The 19,497-nt window shown below is 40.6% G+C and overlaps 1 protein-coding gene across 3 annotated transcripts in view; it reads left to right on the forward strand.

Annotated features, from left to right (window-relative positions):
* The first annotated feature begins 274 nt into the window (after window positions 1–274).
* Window positions 275–19,497, forward strand: part of KCNT2 (potassium sodium-activated channel subfamily T member 2) — a 259,822-nt gene continuing 240,599 nt past the window's right edge. For all 3 annotated transcript variants that reach the window (XM_019530701.1, XM_019530703.1, XM_019530704.1), the window contains exons 1-2: window positions 275–351; window positions 11,453–11,552. In XM_019530701.1, the coding sequence (XP_019386246.1) occupies window positions 291–351; window positions 11,453–11,552 (161 nt within the window). In that variant the 5' untranslated portion in view covers window positions 275–290. The remainder of the gene's footprint in view (window positions 352–11,452; window positions 11,553–19,497) is intronic.

Genomic DNA, 19,497 nt, shown 5'->3' on the forward strand with positions numbered 1-19,497 from the left:
GCCATAGATCGAAGCGGGAAACCAATCTGGAGCTCTGGATTGGATCCCTGGCATCCAATGTGGCTGGATCCAAAGCCAGATCGAATAGCTGCCTACTTGCACAGACCTAATATCCATATTGTCTAAAACTCTTAATTTTCTTCTGGTTCCTCTGGTTTTATGATATAAACATATGGCAAGAATGTTCATTTGCAAAGTCTCTTGCAAATGTGCATACATAATAATGTAATAAATTGACTGTTTAATGGTACTACTCTTTTTTGTATTGCAGGGTACAAATTGAATTCTACATGAATGAAAATACATTTAAAGAGAGATTAAAACTATTCTTCATCAAAAACCAAAGATCAAGTAAGCAAATATATTCTTTGCTGTTAAATGTATTCCTGATAGGTTATTCTGACATTGTAAACAATAGAAAATAGTCTTTTGGATTACAGTGAGGCTAAACTTTTATCAGTAGAATTTAGCAAAGTCTTTCTTGAAGAATTTCCATGATAAAATCTCAAAATAATTTTTAAAATGTATATATTTGTTTATGTTTTGGGGAACAGATATTGATATTGACTTGGTTTTTTATGTCACTAGATTTGCTAATTTTCATGCAACTGATGAATCATTGTGCTTTAATGGACCATCAGATGGCACATAGGAAAGCAGCTTCCCCAAGATAAAGTAGCAGCAGCCAGAAAGTCATCTGGGATTCCAATGTGTTTTCTTCCACTGTGTTTCTCTTTATCTCAAGTCATCTAGGTTGCAAAAAGAATTAAAATGCAAAATGTCTAGTTCTTAGGTATTTCTGAATACAGTATTTTAAATATAAATAAATACAACCATTTCAGTTTGTAAGTCTATAAACCATGCCCAGAAGCACAGGAAAGAGGACAAAGTTTATAAAACCTGTTTAGGCATGACTGTGGAGTTGTTACTGCACAGTCATTTAGTACTTGCATACCCAAGTACTAAATGACTGCAAGGTAACTAGTGTTACTGCACAGTAGTGTCTCCACATGGCTTCCTGGTGACACTGACTGAACAAACAGTAGCTTGTTACTACTGTGCAGTAGCGTCACATCACAGTTCATCCCTGACAATGCTACTGTGCAGTAGTAATGAGCTTCAAGGCTAAAGAGATGAACCCCCTAATTTCAAACACTAATTTTCTATGATTCTACAGACAAAGCCTTGGCTGGGATGATATAGTTAGGGATGGTCCTGCTTTGAGCAGGGGATTGGACTACATAACCTCCTGAGATCCCTTCCAACACTATTTTTTTATGATCCTGTAATTCAAAGGAGGAACCTGAATCTCCATTTCCCTTATTGGAATTATTTGGCTTTCTGAAGCAAGTACTCTCAATATCTGCTTTTCCACTTTAAAATAATTTTTAAAAAATGGAAAAAAAGAGAGAGATACAGAGAGACCTAATGACCTGATTACTGGTAGTGCTAGCACGGTTTTGTTCCCACCTTCCAATGTTTTTCAGTCAACCTTTATATTGTGGCTTTTCCTAGTATTAACAGCAATTTCCAATTTAGTATATTTAAAAAATTAACTTTAATCACATCCTGGTAGGATCATGTCCTGGTTCTGTATAGACAGAAACCCCTAATTTGATTCACTGCCATTTATAATTGCTTATTTTTTGTACTCTATCATTCAGTCAGTTTTACATTTGCATGATACTGTTCATAAGCATAGCAGGGCAGCTCCATGTGTGGGGCAGCCACAATGCACAAGGCAGGTCTGGTTGCCGCTATGCCAATGGCAGTGACATGGTCAACCACTACGGCAGTGGTGTACATTTTTATGCTGCCCCTCCACCCCCAAAGGTGGTGCTGAACTTTGCTGCCTTGGTAATCCCTGCCCCTGCCTCCCCAGTTATGCTACTAACAGACATGCCAATTTTCTTTGTATTTGTAAGATTTCAAATGACACTGGATCAAAAATATTTTTATATTCGTGGAGTAATAATACAGAAACTGGTTTCATGTCAAATAAATAGAAAGGGCAAAAGAAAATGCAAAATGTGATACTAACATGATGGCTTGTCATAAAGTTATTTTTCTTATGTAGAGATTGTCCTACATTCACAGACCAAGAAACCCCAGGAATCACTTTAGTTAAAACAAAACGCAAACTCAAAGAGGTGAATGAGAAGGCCATTAAGTGAAAACATTGGAACGTTGCATATTCTGTTGTGACTCATGCATGTCAGCACACATATCAATACAGGTTTTACTAGAATGTCGATCATACTGAGATACCTAACTCAAAACAGAAAGATGCTTTACTTCATAAATATTTGCATTAGCTGCAGTGGAATGTACTTTCAACATATGTTCCAATTATTGTAGGAAAACCTCTTAAAGCACTTTGAAATGAAAGAATATTCATTTCATCATGCAAAAAAGATAGTAAAATTTCTGCTAACTGTGAGATTTAGTGAATGTTACATTTATTAAACACACTGTGGACTATATGCTGCTATAAGACTGACAAAACCACAAAGAACTTGCTATGGGAAAAATAAATAAATTACCTGAACTGACAGCCTTAGGGAAAAAAAATCTCTTTCGCATCTCAGTCATAATTTCTAATGATATTTTAAAATCAGTGAAACATCTCTCTTCACACACATGGACATCTGTATAATATGACTATATTATATACTTTGTGCTGGTTGTTTGAGCAAATAGGAAACAATGTGTCTTGATTTTGTGAGCTCTCTTTGCAAATACTTTTAATTGCTACTTGCAATTTAAATGAACAAGTTTTTCAGAAAATATTGAAATTCACAGCAGGACTGAAGGCTGTATTGTTGTATAAGTAGTCACATTTGTGTCCAAAAGAACAAAAATGAAAGACTAAATTGTTACATAAGTAGGATTTCCCACAGCTAAATGGCCATCCATGTACCAAGTGTATGCCTCTTTAGCTGACCATGTTAAGAGATTCAGAGTTACAGGTGCCCCAGATTATATTTAAAAACTTAGATGATGGTGAAGCAAATGAAAGAGATTCTGAAGACACTTAATGGAAAATTTGCTCCTTTTTCCATTCTTCAGGGAAGAATTTGGGAGGGTTTGGGGAGATGACAGTAAACCCCCCCTGTTGGAGATGAGGATAGCCTACTTATGAAGAAAAAAAAGTACCAGGGTTTTATTTTTAGTGCACTTGCTACCAGCTGTGAATGCTAGAAAATTCAAGTTTCTGAAAAATCCCTGCATCTAATATGGTCAGCCAAAATGAATAAAAACTAGTAGAAAAATCAGTAGAGTGTTCCTGATCTAACTATGAGAAATATTGTCACTCTGAATGCTTCTTCAGTCACGACAGCCTCTAGCGTACAGTAGGTTTCTAAGAAGTACCATATTTTAAATGGTGTTTTTAGGCATCAGAAACACAGGAAGCAAGTTTGAGGGCATAATATTTACTCTTTTGCTAGTAAACTATGTGAACTAGCACCACAGTAACCTCCTTAACCTTTTCTGTAGCAGGACCCATTTGTAAACATGATGGCCAGTCCTGACCCAGTGCTCCTCACTCCCAAACTGCTGCCCCCAGGCCCCAGGCCCCAGCCCCCAGTATGTGAGGTGGGGGGGTGGGAGGCCTAAGCAGCCCCTTGCAGGCTGGCACTGACAGCCTACAAGGGAAAAGCCAAGTTTTTCTCCTTTAAAGGAAAATCCATTTTTAAAAGTTTGTTGGTCCATTTGTAAAGTCTGTTTGTGACCCTTTCATATTCTCTTGCAACCCATTTTTGGGTTGCCACCCATGAGTTGAGAAATGCTGAACTATATATGTCAACCTATCTCCCATCAAGACCGTAAAGCATTGTCACCCTTTATGACCTGCACCTTATCAGAAACAAAAGCAATTAAAAGAATTTCAAGGGTTATGCACCACAAAAGCACATGGAGAACACCTCCCTACAGCAAAGCAACCACACCATGTTCAGGGTTTGTAAGACTGCCTATCCCTCTTACCTGATACTGCAGATCTCTGACCTTGCTCACATCTAAAAGGCTTTATGGAAGATACCTAAGAAGCTCTAATTGCTAGTATTAAGGTCTTTCTTGGGAGAGATCAGTTAAGCCCTCTCACCTAGTGGGAACACTGACTCACTGGATGGCTTTCAGTCAGAAAACCAAAACCTTCCCACTCATTTGTTAGGGAAAGATTCACTACACATCTACTGACCCCCTCTGTTGCCACTGCCAGGTTTATTTTCCAAATAGCTCAAAGAGAGCACACAAAATAGAGCCACCCGCTTAGTTGTTATTTTTCTAACCTTTAGAAATTCATGAAGTACATAAAGCCAATTAGGGTACCATGACTAATAGCATGTGCCTCATATTACTAAGCAATACAACTCTTAAGTTTTAACAAGCTACTGCAGAATACACAATTATTCTAAGACAAATTATGCACAGTTGCTATAACATCAGACATCAATAATTCAATTTTGTTCCAGTTTTTCAAATGTTTTTATAAATGGATAAAAAATAAATTTTATCTGGGTTTAATATCTAGTCATAATGAATATTCTGTATAGGTAAGATATTTCAATAGGGTTTACCATAAATATTGTACAGCTATTTTACAAGGATTTCAGCCAGCTACAAAGAAATTGCTATGACTTGCTTCCCTTCGGCAAAATGGCATGGCAAATAATCAGAGTCTAAAATAAGTCCCAAATGGAAAAATAAGTGAAACTTTAATTTAGTAAAGGAGGAATAATGGAAAAAGCATATCCAAGAAATTAATTATTAACGCTGTGTTTTGAAATAAGATCTGAAACAAACCACTGCAGGGATAGATGTAATTAAAAACAAAACAAAACTAGAAATGGGTTAGAGAATTATGAGGAAGTTCAGAGCAAGCCTATCAACGGTCATATTAGAGCTGATGAAAGGAGAGAAAAAAGGCATACAGTTGGGATAGCAAAATTATACAAAGAAAAATAAGAATACTTAAAGACAATAAAAAAGGGTTCTAACCACAGCTGCTAAAAACTATCACTGTAATTTTATTCTGAGTTAAAATCTGCTTTCTCTCCAAAATACAGACTATTACAGATTCCAGCAAGTTAGCACAATGCCTCCAAGCCAAGGTCACAAACAGCACTGAAAAATATATCAGTTTATACAAGAGAATGCTTGAGAAAAAATGTTAACATGTGCTCAAACTGTCCAGAAAACATCATTCGATCACTTATTTATTTAATGAAACAAAGAAACAGATTGGGGTTCTATGGTATCAGGAATTTTCTTTTAAATGTGACAGTCAATATGATACTATGGTTACAGTGGTACAGTGAAATTATAATCACATAACATAGAAAAAGTAAAGCTTAATAGGATTAAAAATGTCTGACTGATATAGTTGAACAGAGCTTTCAGGCATAAGTGTCAAATGATAGATGAAGACATACTACTTGACAATCTGCTTGTGAAAAAAAATCGAAATCAAGCCACATGGACCATTTCGAAACACTGAAAGAATATAAAATTGAAATAAGAAAAAAGTTAACCAGCATACAGAAACTGAAGTTAACAGATTGATAGATAAGAACTGTGTAGATCTGAAGGATGTTAAAAATAATTTAACAAAGACATTCACAAAAAGGCAAATATATGCATAAAAAACAGGGTTTATTATAGATATACCAAATCAGTTCTGGGCCTGCTTCCTCTTTGGTAGCCTATACATGTGCAAAATGGTTGTAAAGCAAAATTTAATCAGAACAGTACTGTTTCATGCCCACATTTCATAGGCTTTCATGACTACTTGAAGTGCAAAGAACTGAAGTACTAGGCTCTCACTATTTAGACAGAAGCAACACTATCAAAACTATGAGCAAGCAGAGCAAGTCAAGAAATATCTAATCCTACAAAGTGCATTTTGGGAAAAGGTTGTTCAGGAAATGATTACAGGCTGCCAATAGATCAGACTTTGCCCAAATGCATTGCATCTGACCAATAACTATTGTTTCAGAAAGTTATATGGAAGCTATCAGTATATGTTTTTAAAACATTAGTTATTTGTCACATACATTATAGCGTGTCAAGGTCTGCTCTCCTGAAAGTGAATGTCAGTGAAACCATTTTATATCTAAAAATTATTTACCAAGTTATATCTAAAAATGGCAAATATCAGCCAGTTCATCATCAGCACCTTCCAAGGAAAGGGATTATCATCATCTTCCTCTGCCCCCTCCAAAGAAAAAGGAAAAGAAAGAAAAGACGTAGCTTAAGAAAAGATTTGAGAGTGGTTTTCAAAAGATACATTATCTAGGATTGTCTAAGAAAATGGTTTGAGGTTGATGTCAATGCCATGTTTGAAAACCCACTCTTAAATGTATAATTTTTTGTTAAGCACCTTCTTTTCTTTTCTTTTCTTTCCTTTTTCTTTGGAGGGTGCAGGGCTCAATACTGTTGCATGACAATCCCTTTCTCTGAAAGTTCTGCTAAGGCTTTCGCTAGTTTTGACCTAATGGAAATTTTTAATGAAGTACAGGTAACATCTGTCAGGTGCTTCAGTGACAACACAAGGCAACTTAATGGAGTTGCATCTGATAACCAAGGAATTCCACCAGCAGCAAGATTATTCTTATGAGTTCCTGCTTGTCACAAATAAACTCAATAATATATCTTGGTAAAGAGGACGTTAGGGTTTGTGTAATTTTTTATGTAAAAGCCAAAATAACCCTTCCCCCAGAGAATTCTGATACAGGCATTAATTGTGTAATATACAATGAAGATACAGCTGCTTCATTATTCAGATTCAGTGCATACAGGATTCCAAAATGTGTTTCTATTTGCTAGAGTAAATCTACTCCTAGGGCCCTATCATAATATCAGCACTATGAAGTCCATCATTCTACTTCACAGCATATAATGTTTCAGTTTTGTTACCTGAAAGTCTTATCTTTTCCAGTTGAAATAAAACCAAATCTGAATCATTCCTCACAATTTGGAATCATGAAACCTAGAAAAATCTTCTCTGCAGTGTAAGGTAATCTTACGTGTTGTTGCCAGGCTTACCCATTTTTAAGACACCAAAGCTGCAGAAGTATAGCTAAAGCAGAAGGCCTCAAAAGCCTGTGTCTGAGTGACTGTATCATGAACTTTTGCAGATGTAGCAATTAGCGTGGTCAGCAAAGTTGGAATATTCATATGTTTAACTAAGATGCAATCAAACAGAGCACAAGGATAAGGAAGAACCATATATCAAATACTTTATATACACTAAATTATAGCTTTATCTTAAAATATTAGAAACAGTAATTAATGCAACCAAATGTATTGAATGTTATTTTGCTGTAATATTTCTGGATTTTTGTTAGAATGCTTAGATAAGTTATAAAAACAAAGTAGCCTTGTCAGACCATAAAGTAAAGTGAAGAAGTAACAAACCAGTGTGAAACAGCATTTCACAATGGGAAGGGAAAGGCAATAAGAAACCCTCCTTTCTGCTGTTTTTGGTTTTGCAGGAATATATAGCTCAAACCATTAACACCTTCAGCATCCACAAGGCATCTAATTTAATCCAATTCTAAGTTTCAGTGAGACAAAGACATTTAAATAAAACCAATCAGACATTTATTAGAACATTGGGACCAGCCATTTACAAATATTGGGCATAGGCTAGAGGGAAATTTGGACTTTTACTTTTAGACTTCTAAATTTGGACTTCTCTGGAGCTCAGTGAACCAACTCAAGTCCCCAGGGGAACCGAGAAGTCTGCACAGTGGGCCTGTTTCTTCCCTGAATCTGAGGCTATGTAAACATTGCCTTTATTGATACAAATAAGTCCTTGCTATTGCGTATCCTAAGAAAGCTTTCAAGTTGTGATTTGAATGGTTTTACTGATCAATAAATATCCTCTCTCCCACAGTTAAAATTTCATGTAACAACAGTAAACAGTACTTTTGAGAGGAATAACATCATATTATCAGTATAAAAGCTAGAATTTTAAGTATTTGTCAATGTGGAATCTAGGAAGTATTTCATATAGTCAAAGTATCATCTTTCTTTGTTACCATGGCCTGCTAGGTTTTCTCTTTCTCCCCTATGGCTACTATTTAATGAACTAGTGATTTAGAAGAAGTTTTTTTTTTCACATAAGTTTTAATTACAATGAAAGCAAAGTACATACATATACTTGAGGATCTGAGCCTTACTATTTAAAAGGATATCTACGCTGCCTCTCAGCTATACTAAGAAGCACCAAAGTGAAGCATGACAACCCCCCAAATTTCCCTGTGTAGAAATAAGCACAAAGAGTTGCTTCAGAGTAGCACAAGCAAAATGATCCTATCAGGGTGCGGGGCCAAGGGCAAATCAACCTGTGTGGGCTCCGCCCCCGGATGTGAGGAAGGTGGTGGCAGATTCAGGGCGGAGGGGGATGAGCAGTCGGATGTGCTGATTTTAGTGGTGGATTCACTGGAGGGGGGAAGGGGTGCCAAGCAGCTGGATGTGAAGCTGGTGGCAGCGCAGCATTGCTACGCCGCTTTGCCTGGCTCCGTGGGGCCCCCAAAGTGCAGAGCCCTGCCCCACCCCAGGGACAGCCCTGAGCACAAGCATGTACCAGTGAACACGCTCTAGACAGAAGTTATTGGTGCATACCTATCAACACTCCAAGATAGCTATATTACAACCATTTTCTGCCTTGGCATACAAAGAGTGGTCCAACCATTGAGTTTTCAGATGAAAAGGGGCACTTACACATCCTCCTCAGCACGTACTTCAAGAATGTCTACCAGATTGTGTCCCACAGGTGAAACTGTCAGAGGAATCCTCCCAGGACTTTGGTGTGAGAGTTGCTGTCAAGACTAAAGCACTGAAGCATGTCCACTAAGGCCACTGACAGATGTTAAATTAAAGGTGAGATAGGATCTGATGCATAATCCCAACAATCATGCTTCCTGCCATGCCATTAACGCATGGCAGGAAGTGAGACTGTGGGATCAAGTAACAGAGCCTATTGCACCACATTGCTGGTGCCAGGGGTACCCTGAATCATGATTCTGGGCTCCCCCTGCACCAGCAAGTAGCAAGCTCAGCTGCCTGTGCTCCCTATGCTGCAATACAGATAGGAACCCCAGTCAGCTGATCAGAATCTCTAGCTGAGGGAGTGCATGGAGCCCTTGGCCACACATTTATTTAAAGACATGATAGAAACCAGCCACTAATGTATTACATACATTTTGTATGATAATTTTATGGCTTATTCCTCAGTTTATCACATCATAAATTGGTCCCCCAGGTATTACTGTAAACTGCATCTGACTGGAGGGCCTGGTGGCAACACGGTGGAGCTACTTGTGGTGGGGTAGCTCCTATAAAATACCACAATGTTGCAACCTCTGGAATAAGGTGAGTATAGGGTGCCTCCAAAACCTAGTCCTCACTGCTTTGTTGGTACTCCTTGGTTGGAGAAAGGCTAAGGGACTTCACTTTGATAGAAACACACCCTTACTGAGGCATTAGACAGTCAGCAGTAGTTATTATTTGTTGCTTTCTGATAGAAACTACAACGATTGAGGCACTGACTGTCTGGACTTGGTCTGGCCTTTGGATTCTGTCTCAGTGGTCTAAAGTGGGGTGGGGTGGTTGGTGGGTCTTGGGCAACCTCCACTCTTCCATAGTCTTGCCTAGGCATATATGTCAAAGGCTGTGATGTGATGCTTGCAGAACTCCATACAAGCAGATTCATCAGACACCTCTTGCATGTATCCCATGATCCAGAGGATTACCGGTTGCCTACTTATTGCATTAATATGTGGCTAGGTCACTACTTAAGACCTGATTAACCAGTTAAATATGTCTTAAGTGTAACATCTGTCAGGGGCCTCAGTGACAATAAACCTACATGCTATCCACAGTCTCTGGATACATTCCTTCTTCCTGTTGCTTTTCTGAGTCCTTTTCCCATTCTGGGGAATTAGAAGGTTTTTGCTAGCTGAGCTTGATAAGATATCAGAAGTCTGTAGGTGAATGTTCACAATTCTAATTGTTACTAACAGCTGTGTGGTTTCTTATTGCTTAGGAATTAAGGATGGGACTTTTACCACCCCCCCAATTAGTTTACCATGTGAGGTTCATTTAGCTTTTGTCATTTATTACATCTATTAGACTTCAGTTCTTAGCTTTCATAGTTAAAGGACCAAGGAGTGTTCCATTACAAATGTTGTAACAGACATATTGTAATGCACATTCTAACATTTATTGAAGGACAAACTCTTCTGATTTTTCTTCTGTGACTACATATTAGACTATTTTCAAGGTGGTATAAGAAAGGATAATTTTCAGAATTTATAACTATAACATATTCAATTAAAGTATAATTTCCCCCCAAAACACAGTTTATGTGGAACTCTAGGTAATTTCAGGGCTGAGTAACATGAAGGACAGACTTTCCACCCTTAGAATATATTAAACGTGCCCTGTTAAATGCAGAGGTGACGACATCCATAACTAAGCCCTGATAAGGCAAACATTAACAGACATAAGCAGTTCTGTTGAGCTCAGTGGGACTATTCATATGCTTGCGGTTACTGATATGCACAAGTGCTTGAAGTACTAGAGCCTTAGTTAGCAATAATAAAGGCCTCTAGTTATCCAATGACCTCATGCTAGATCGTGATGTGTTCAGCTGTCAGTGGGGCTCTCCTTGGATACAAGGGGTCAATAGCATGTATCCAAATTCAGGATTTGACCATCAGTTTACAAGTCCACAAATTATTATCAGTCGCTAATGGTGTTTCTAATTGACCTCTACCAGCAATGATTATCAGGATAATTACTGGACACTTTTCCTTTTTTAAAATATAGGAGTAAGATGCAATTGTTGACACTAGTGCAATTCTAATGCTGTATTTCCTTTAATGATAAAATCACACTCATATCTTAGGCCCTGGTCATAGAATGAGTAAAAATCCTGATTCAATGACCATTAAGTCAATAGTTCAATTGATTTTAATTAGTGCTGGGTCCAGTTCTAAGTACCTGTGTAGAGCCCCCATTACTTTGAAGAAACTCTGACTATGTAAGGCCTAAGTTCAAAGAAAATACTGCATTATATTTTGTAGCATTATTTCAGACCCTCTGTTTGATATGGTTCAATGCTTTCTCAATGTACATACACTAAAGGATGTAAAGTTACAGTTGTATAATCTATGTTATTTTTCATATTTGCTATCTTTTGAGATCTTAATTATTAAATTCACTATTAAATTAACATATTTTGATATTTCATCAATTATCATCTATTTCTAATATGAAGTGATCCCATAAAAGCTTCCAAATACTAATATTCAAATACTTGACGTTACCAATATTCTGCCTAGGACTGAGGGAATGACTTCTTACTTTTAAGTTCTCTACATTAAATATGGAATAAAACCTAAATGAACTGATATTATTTTTCTCTCCTTCTATAAAACAGGTCTCAGAATACGATTGTTCAATTTTTCTCTCAAGTTATTAAGCTGTTTGTTATATATAATCCGAGTACTCCTGGATGATCCTACACAAGGATATGCATGGTAACATTTCTTCTATATATTTGAACTTTTAAAGTATTTCTCAAATTGTATGAATAGAACAATTAGGTTTAAACATTTTTATTGTTCTGCCAACAGGTATTTAATTTCAGTTTTATAGGTAGAGCATGAATCACAAAACTAATCTTATATCTTCAAGAAGGATTCAAGTATATAACTGTAAAGGATTTGGCTTGTCTTCAAACAAAACCTTTTTTGTAACATACTCCTAATATTATATTTACTCCATATTTGTTCACATACTAGAATAGTGTAATGATGCAGCAGTGCAAATACCTCGGTTTATTCTCATTGCTGCATAAAAAATCATGTCTGACACATATAGTGATAATACATTTAAAAAAAACCCCAAACATAGCTGGATCCTCATCTTGTTCATCCAGAATTTTAAAAGAAAGCAGGAAAGTGATTGACAGATTAAGAAGAAAAAAAATGTGAGGTGGGAAGACAAGCAGAAGATACTGATATTCTCCCTTGAAAGCAGTGGCTGCCTGGCAGAAGGAGGCATCAGTCATACAGTTCTTCTAAACTGGACAATAGGGCTGTGTGAAGCTTTGGTCCCTAATTTGATTCAGCAGAGATTCAGCTCGATTAGATGGCTGAATTTCTGAATCTGAATTGAATCAGAGGACCCTTTAATCTTTCCAAATCGAATTGGAACCCTCCCAATCAATTCAGAAAGATTTGAAAAGATTCAGCAATTCGGACATAGACACAGCTTTAAATGTTTTTTCTATATACCTCTAGGTATCAGGCAGCTCAGGAATGCTGCAATGCTGGGGCACATGGCGGGTCCCACAGGACTTGGGGGACTCCCCAGCGTGCTCGGCAGCAGACCTGGAAGTGGACAAGAAGCACGTCTGGTCCACTTCTGGGTCCACTGGGGAGTGTGTTGGGCCCATCCCCATGCTCCCACCAGCTCAGTGACCATTGCCTCCTGAGTCTGGGGGGTGGGCACCCAGGGTCCTCCTGTGGCCAATCGCTGAGACAAGGGCGGGGCATGGGAGTGCCTCCCCCCTCCCAGAACACTCCTTGGTGGACCCAGAAGTGGACCAGAACTATTTCTAGTCCACTGCTGGATTCACTGCCATGCACATGGAGAGCCGCCCACACTCCTGTGGGATGCTGCATCCACCCCAGCATCACAGCATTCACAAGCTGCTCTGGTACCTCAAGGTATGTAGAAAAAACTTTTAAAACTTTGTCTATGTTTGAATCCCTGATTCTCCAAATCAGCATCAAATCTGCAGATTCAGATTCAGCTGAATCAAATCAGGAACACTGATCCTAAACAATTAATTGAATCCCTGTCCCTGATTCGGGCCAAATCTGAATCCAAATTGAATAGGGCCCACTTCACACACCCCTGCTGGACAGTAATATAGAGGAGCTCTGAATATGCTGAGAAGCTGCTCCAGTTGCAGTGATTCAAAATCCTTCAAAAATGCAGTTACTTTCCTACATGCTTAGAAGCCCTGGATGGAAACTTACTCCTGGTGCCCCCAAAAGTATTTCAGCTGTTTCTTCCAGTGCCTAATTACCCATACTCAAGTAATCAATGGTGCAGTTCACTCACCACTTGCATGTACTCTTCCACAGAACATGTACATTGCTGCATGACCAATTTCAGCCCTCAGTTTAGATGGACAAACTGGTGGTTCTTGCCACATATTTAAGGGCTAATATGCTAACCACACATGACCCTTGGTTAGCAGTGTCACCAGCTGTTATGATTCTGTTGTGAATCTCAGAATATTAGAAGTGCCCAGTAGTCACCTGAGAGTTAAATCTTTCATCAAAATATCTAATTGGCTCTTTCATCTTTTATCTAAAATATGCATTTTTAAAACAAACAAACTACCCCTCATGCTTCTCAAGAAGAGTTTGAGAATGCCATCCAAAGTACTGTAAAAGGCAGAAGGCATAAGCTGTATTGTTCTTTCTTCAAATCCCATTATATTTTGTTGGCCTGACACATGATTTTTGAGTACTTGAACTTGGAAATACTGAATTATACATACTCCTGATAGTTGAATACTCTCTTCTTCTGTCTTTTAAGTGAAGTCATGCAAAATAAAAAAAATAAAAACTCTAGATACAAAAATACTATATTTTATTCAATCGTGCATTGCTCTACTTCTGTTTCATTTGACATTTAATAATTCAAGCTAGTTTCAAATTTATGAATCTCACTTTCTGCCCTTTTAAAAATATCTTACACAGTTAAACTTTCCAATGCTAAATATGAATGCATGTCACTATTGTTATTCATTAATTATTGCTTCCATAAGATCTAATTCTGTTACACTGGCATTGTGAAAAGGAAGATTCATGAGCAAAGATTCTATTCTCTGGGAAGAAGTGTGATAGACACAGGCCTTTTGGCAGTGCTTTAAGCAGCTGACAACTAGAAGGATTATTTTGCTTTATTATTGGAAGCAGCTATGTGTGCTAAGGTTAAAATACAGGAGAACCTAGGATATGAAATAGTGATGAGTCTTTTATAATGCACATTTATAGAAATGCTATATATTTTAAGAAGAGCATCTGAAAGAATGGAAAATTACTTAAAGAAAATAGGCTGGAACTCAGTTATGCATAAGAACAGATGCATTATGCAGATGAACAATGGGAAAAAAGAAAATATTATTTTTCAAAGTTTATAGTGCAGATGAGTTTGCTCCTGGGTCTGCCTAGCCACTAAGGGGCCGGCCTGAGGCCAGCCCCAGGGCCGCAGGCTAGAAGCCTATCCTAACCCAGGGCTGGGATGCCTCTATGGCAGCCCCTGTTGTCAGGCTATAAAAGCCTGCAGATATTTTGAGCCTTGGGATGTACAGACAGGAAGCCTGAGGGCACTGCAGGCCCCTGTGTCCCCCTGGGCAGGCCACAGCCTAGCTGTGCCTACCTCTCAGGACCCCAGCACTGCTGCCTAGCACCTCCCCACTATGTGGCTGCCAGAAGAGTGCCATCCAGACCTGCAGGGTGCTGAAGACTGCTTCAGACTCTGACCAGGCCTGCCAGGCCCAAGGGTTACCTGCAGGCAGCCTCTGGCCAGCAGGGCCAATGCCACCTTCTTGCAGCATACCCGCAGCAGCTTGTCCTGTGCTTGCAGGTGTTGTGAGTCATGCCCTCTGCCATTTCGCTGACTGTCTCATGCCGTGGCCCACTGCTGAGCACTGTAGGCAGCTGTCTAGACCTGGCAGCTCAGGGACAACTGCACAGGGGCCCAGAGAGCTGATGCAAGACCCACCATGGCCTCTTCCCTGTCCACAGACATGCCCATGCCCTCTACCTGGGTCCTGAATTGGACCAGGGAGGAGACTGGTAACCTCATGGTATTGTGGATTAACGCATAGGTGCAGCACCAGTTTAAGCTGGGAGGCTGGTCCAATGTACATATTTATAAGGTACTGTCAGGTCAGATGCGGGAGCAGGGGCACAACCAGTGAGCAGTGTTGCATAAAGCTCAAGGTTTTATGGGCAGTGGGTAACCATGACTTAACCACAATTGTTGGTCCAGTCTTGCTCACAAGTCCATACCTTTTATGCTACAACTGGATGCCATTCTTGTGCCCTGGGACTCAGCCCATAGCTTTGCAATATACACCAGAACGTGCAGCCTGCCCAAATCCCTGCCCCAGCCTGGCCCCCCAGTGACACATCACTGGGGGAGGGCCCATTGGGTGCCCAGCAGCTTATCCCACCCAGTTACCTGGCTGCAGTTCCCACTAGCGGTCCATGGACCCTTGGCCAGAGCCTCCTTTGCTAGCTCTGAATCCCAGGGCCAGGCATGAGGCATTGCCAGCCATAATACTGCCAACCTCCAGCAGCACCATCTTCTCCCTGTGAGAGGCGGGGGTGGCTCCAACCAGATGCCTGGATGCCACAAACTGTGGGCTAAAGACATTGGCCACAGCCTCACAATGTCACTGACAGGGAGGACCGCTCTGAGCCACCATCCATGCCAGCCCTGACCACATGGTAAGCCCCATGCGGAGTTGGGGGGAGGGCTCTCCCCACCCCAGACCCTGTCTCTGCCTCCCTTCCCCACCTGACCTACCCACACTCCCTGACCCTGAGTTCCCCCCCCCCCACACACACAGCATGCAGAGGCAGGACACAGTGCCAAACTTTTTTGAGCAGTCTGTGTCCCCACAGCTAAGCTAGTATGAGCCTCTCATATGCCAAGGAATACACGTACAGTTGTGGTGATGTCCTCCTCAGCAGTGGGGGGCAGGAACACATAGCACAGCCACAGGTAGCCTTCCAGAGAGTAGCAGAGGTGGTGGGACAGCCCAGGCTTGCTCCCCCATGCCATCATAGATCACAATCCCATACCAGGAGTGCAGGTCCACCCAGGGTACTATAAGAATCAACAGTAGCAGGGTGTAGTGGGCCAGGAACCCCTCAGTCCACGCAAACAGCTCACCACACACCACCTGGAACATGCACAGCAGGGGCACACTCAGGTGACAGCGGAGGTGCAGTGGGGGATAGGCCCCAGGGTGCCTCCCTGGAGAGACTCCCAAAGAGGAGGGTGGGGGGCACAGAAAGCATCTTGTCCCAGTTGTCTGGGAGCCCCATGCCTCCTGAGCCTGGGTGCCATGGGCTAGGGAACAGCACAGCAGATTAGTTGGCCTGCAGGGGGAGAAGAGGGGTCAGCATGGTTTGGAACCGTGGCAGCAGGTGCTGTGAGAAGCCTGGCCTGTCCTGACTTGGGGACGGGGTAGGGGAAGCAGGCTGTCTGTGCCCAGCTCCCAGCAGTTCACCGGCCCCAGGGTAGCAAGCAGGAATAGGCAGCTCAGCCAGTGGCTGCCTGGGCCCAAGCTTGCCTGGCCAATTTATCTTAGTCTCTAGATACCTATGCATGGCTGACTCTCAATCTGAGACTGGGCAGCGCATGGCCACTAGTACAGAGCATCTTATCTCTAAAATGTTGCAAGCTATCACCAAAAGCTTCTGTCTTGTGGCTCTATAGGGTCTGCAGCTGGGCACTGGGGAAACGACACACTTTATAGTGGGGATGTGGCCTCCAGAGAACTGTGGATATGTCAACTCTACGAGAGGTTCACAATGGACTGCACCATCTTCCTCCAGTGGTTGCTGGCAGTCTCAGAGGACTGGTGACCAGGAGTTCCAGGCGAGCAGCTCCAGGTGCTGCGTGACCATCCTGGGTCAGGCAATGTAGGCTACGGATGATGATCTCTGGGTGCTGGACACCATTCTGACTGTGGCAGTTGCCTTTGTCCCTGGCAGTTGCCACTGTCTAGCCACTGACCCTAGCCCTGTACTCTCCCTGTTGCCCAGCAGCAGGCCCCTGCCTCGGCCTGGGAGCAGGTCCTGTAGCAACTCTAGCTGTCAGGAGCCCCTGGCCTGGCCCCTGCTCTGGGTCCACTACCACCCAGCCCCCAGTCTGTCCCAGGCAGCAGGCAGGAAAGAGTAAACCTGCATACCTGACATCCTCCATTGCTGCTGTTGTTCTCTGGGCCAGAAGTGTACTAGCCTGGCAACAGCAGCGGCTGGGCAAGCAGGTTAACCCTTCCCTGCCTGCTTCCTTGGGGGACACAGTACAGGCAGCCACAACTAAGTAATGTCCTGGGGGCACGGGGGAACTGGGTGAGCCCCAGGGGCAGGGGTGAAGCCTAGAAGAGGGGGAGGGATTCTTACATTTTAGTCTTTTAGGCCCTTGCTGGCCTGAACATGTGACTGTTCCAAACTTGAGCTAGTACTGATACCAGTCAATGTTTGTGCAGCTTACATAGTAAGGTGTAACAAGCTCTATACACTCTTTTTCTGGTAACTGCATTGTTTCAAAGCTTGCAGAATGAGGTTTGATTTTTGCTGATACCTTTTCAGTTACAGGGAATTTATTACTTCAGATTATTATAAATGTGAATAAAATAATCCCTCTTCACTGCTTTTTCCTTCCAACTCTGCAAGATTTCTAGCCCACTTGAATCCCTCACTGTTAATAAAGACCCCAAAAGTCATGGTAGCTTCCTGGGAAGGGAAAAGATGCCTCACATGTCCCGTGCAATCAGCACCAGCTTCTGTTGATTGCTATTCCCTGAACATGATATTAATGGACAATGTAGAGCTATATCATACATTTCACTATCTGTCATTTCACATAATATAGTTAATTTGATCCTGTCAGTAATTTTGCTAAGTGATGTAATTTATTTGTTTCTAAACATTGATGAAACCCCTAAGGAACACTTCCTACATGACTCTAAAACAATTAATTCTGCATCGTTTGAATAAGGTTTAATAAAACACATTATAATGCAGCTGCTGTGTTTATATGAATAGCACAAGTTTAGGAGCTGTGAAGAATTTGCAATGTGAAACCAGGGAGATATCTCTAAATTAGGACACATGAGAAATGTGGATAGAAGACAATACTTTATCAGGTATTATAACGATACAAAACAAATTTAATTTGCATCCAGTGTAGAGATGTGAAGGCCCCCCCCCCAAAAAACAGGAAAATTTAGGAAAAAAAACATTTCCCCCTTATTTTTCAAGAACTTTTCTCCTTTTTTCCAATGGAAAAATTGGACATTTAGGGGAAAACTTAACAAAAACCTCTTATGACATATTTTCTTTTAGAGTGATGAATGAAATATTTTTTAAGACAAGGTTTCAAATACTGTTTATTACAGCTGCCTTTTACTCCCTCAACATGATTTCTAATAACTATATAATATTAAGATGTTTTATGTAAGACAGTATACAGTATTAGGATTATTACAATTCCTTTATATAGTAGACATGCTACAACTCTCAAATCCAAGATGCAAGTCTTACTCGAGAGGGCACTGTCATCTGCACAGGAGGAGGAAGGAAGGACCCAGGGCCTTCTTTGGTTGTGTATTTCTGCACTGCCTGCAGCCTGCCTTCCTCTAGCGACATTTGATCTAGAGTTTGGTGGAGATAGAGTAGCGTGTCCTCCTCCTGAGTCCTGACTCAGCCCCTCAACCTGGTCACCTCTCCCTTCAAAGGACTGTAAAAGAAACCTAAACATTTTGGTGCTGGAATGTAATCACTGCCTTCTGGACCCTGTGAACTTGAGATCCACAGAAGTATCTAACAGACTGCATCTAGCAACACAAAGGAACTGAAAGTAGACTTCTTGTTTGATGAAAGGTAAAAGTTTCAATTTCTTTGAGTTTGGCATATTAAACTATATTTTCAGTTAATATATTTTCATAATTTATGTAATTCATAATGGAGTTCTTACCAATCTTACCAATTTGCTTTCTGAGCAAATCATTCTCTACTCTTACCCTAGCAGTGAGGTAAGGTCTGAGGGATGGAGTGGTTCATAGTTATCTTGCTGAGTAGGACTGCCCTCCATCAATTACTACATTTTTCACATACTTCAGCTTAGTGTTTATATATGTAACGTAGCTATTAAATTACTTATTTCTTTTTTTCCCCTCTCAGCAACATGGTGCGACCATCTTCTAAAATATGGAAGCATTTCCACACTGCAACTGCAAGTCATTCTGAAAAAAAACTCCAAACAAACCCTATGTTTTGCAAATACTGTCATATTAAATATACATTTCCAAATCCTTCCAGGATGACCAAATACATTCTTGCATGTATGAAATGTCCTGCAGAATAAAAAGTAGCACTTGTAAATGTTCATTGATATCACAAAGTGTTGCCCAGTCAACACTATCAGGTAAACAGATATCTCAACCAACAGTATCCAAAAGATCCCAATAACTTCATATGCAGACAAGATGACACCTGAAAAGCAAGAAAAAACTAACCAAGCTCTTACAAAAGCAAGATCTGCTTCTGGGATACCATTATCAATCACTGAAAACGCACATTGGCAGGCAACATTTAAATTATTAAGATGATCGTACCATTTGCCCAGCAGACGTTCTTTAAACAAGCCTCTTATAGAGTC

This window comes from Crocodylus porosus, unplaced genomic scaffold (genome assembly GCF_001723895.1).
Source record: "Crocodylus porosus isolate Cpor-Errol unplaced genomic scaffold, CroPor_comp1, whole genome shotgun sequence".
In the NCBI taxonomy this organism is placed as follows: Eukaryota; Metazoa; Chordata; order Crocodylia; family Crocodylidae; genus Crocodylus; species Crocodylus porosus.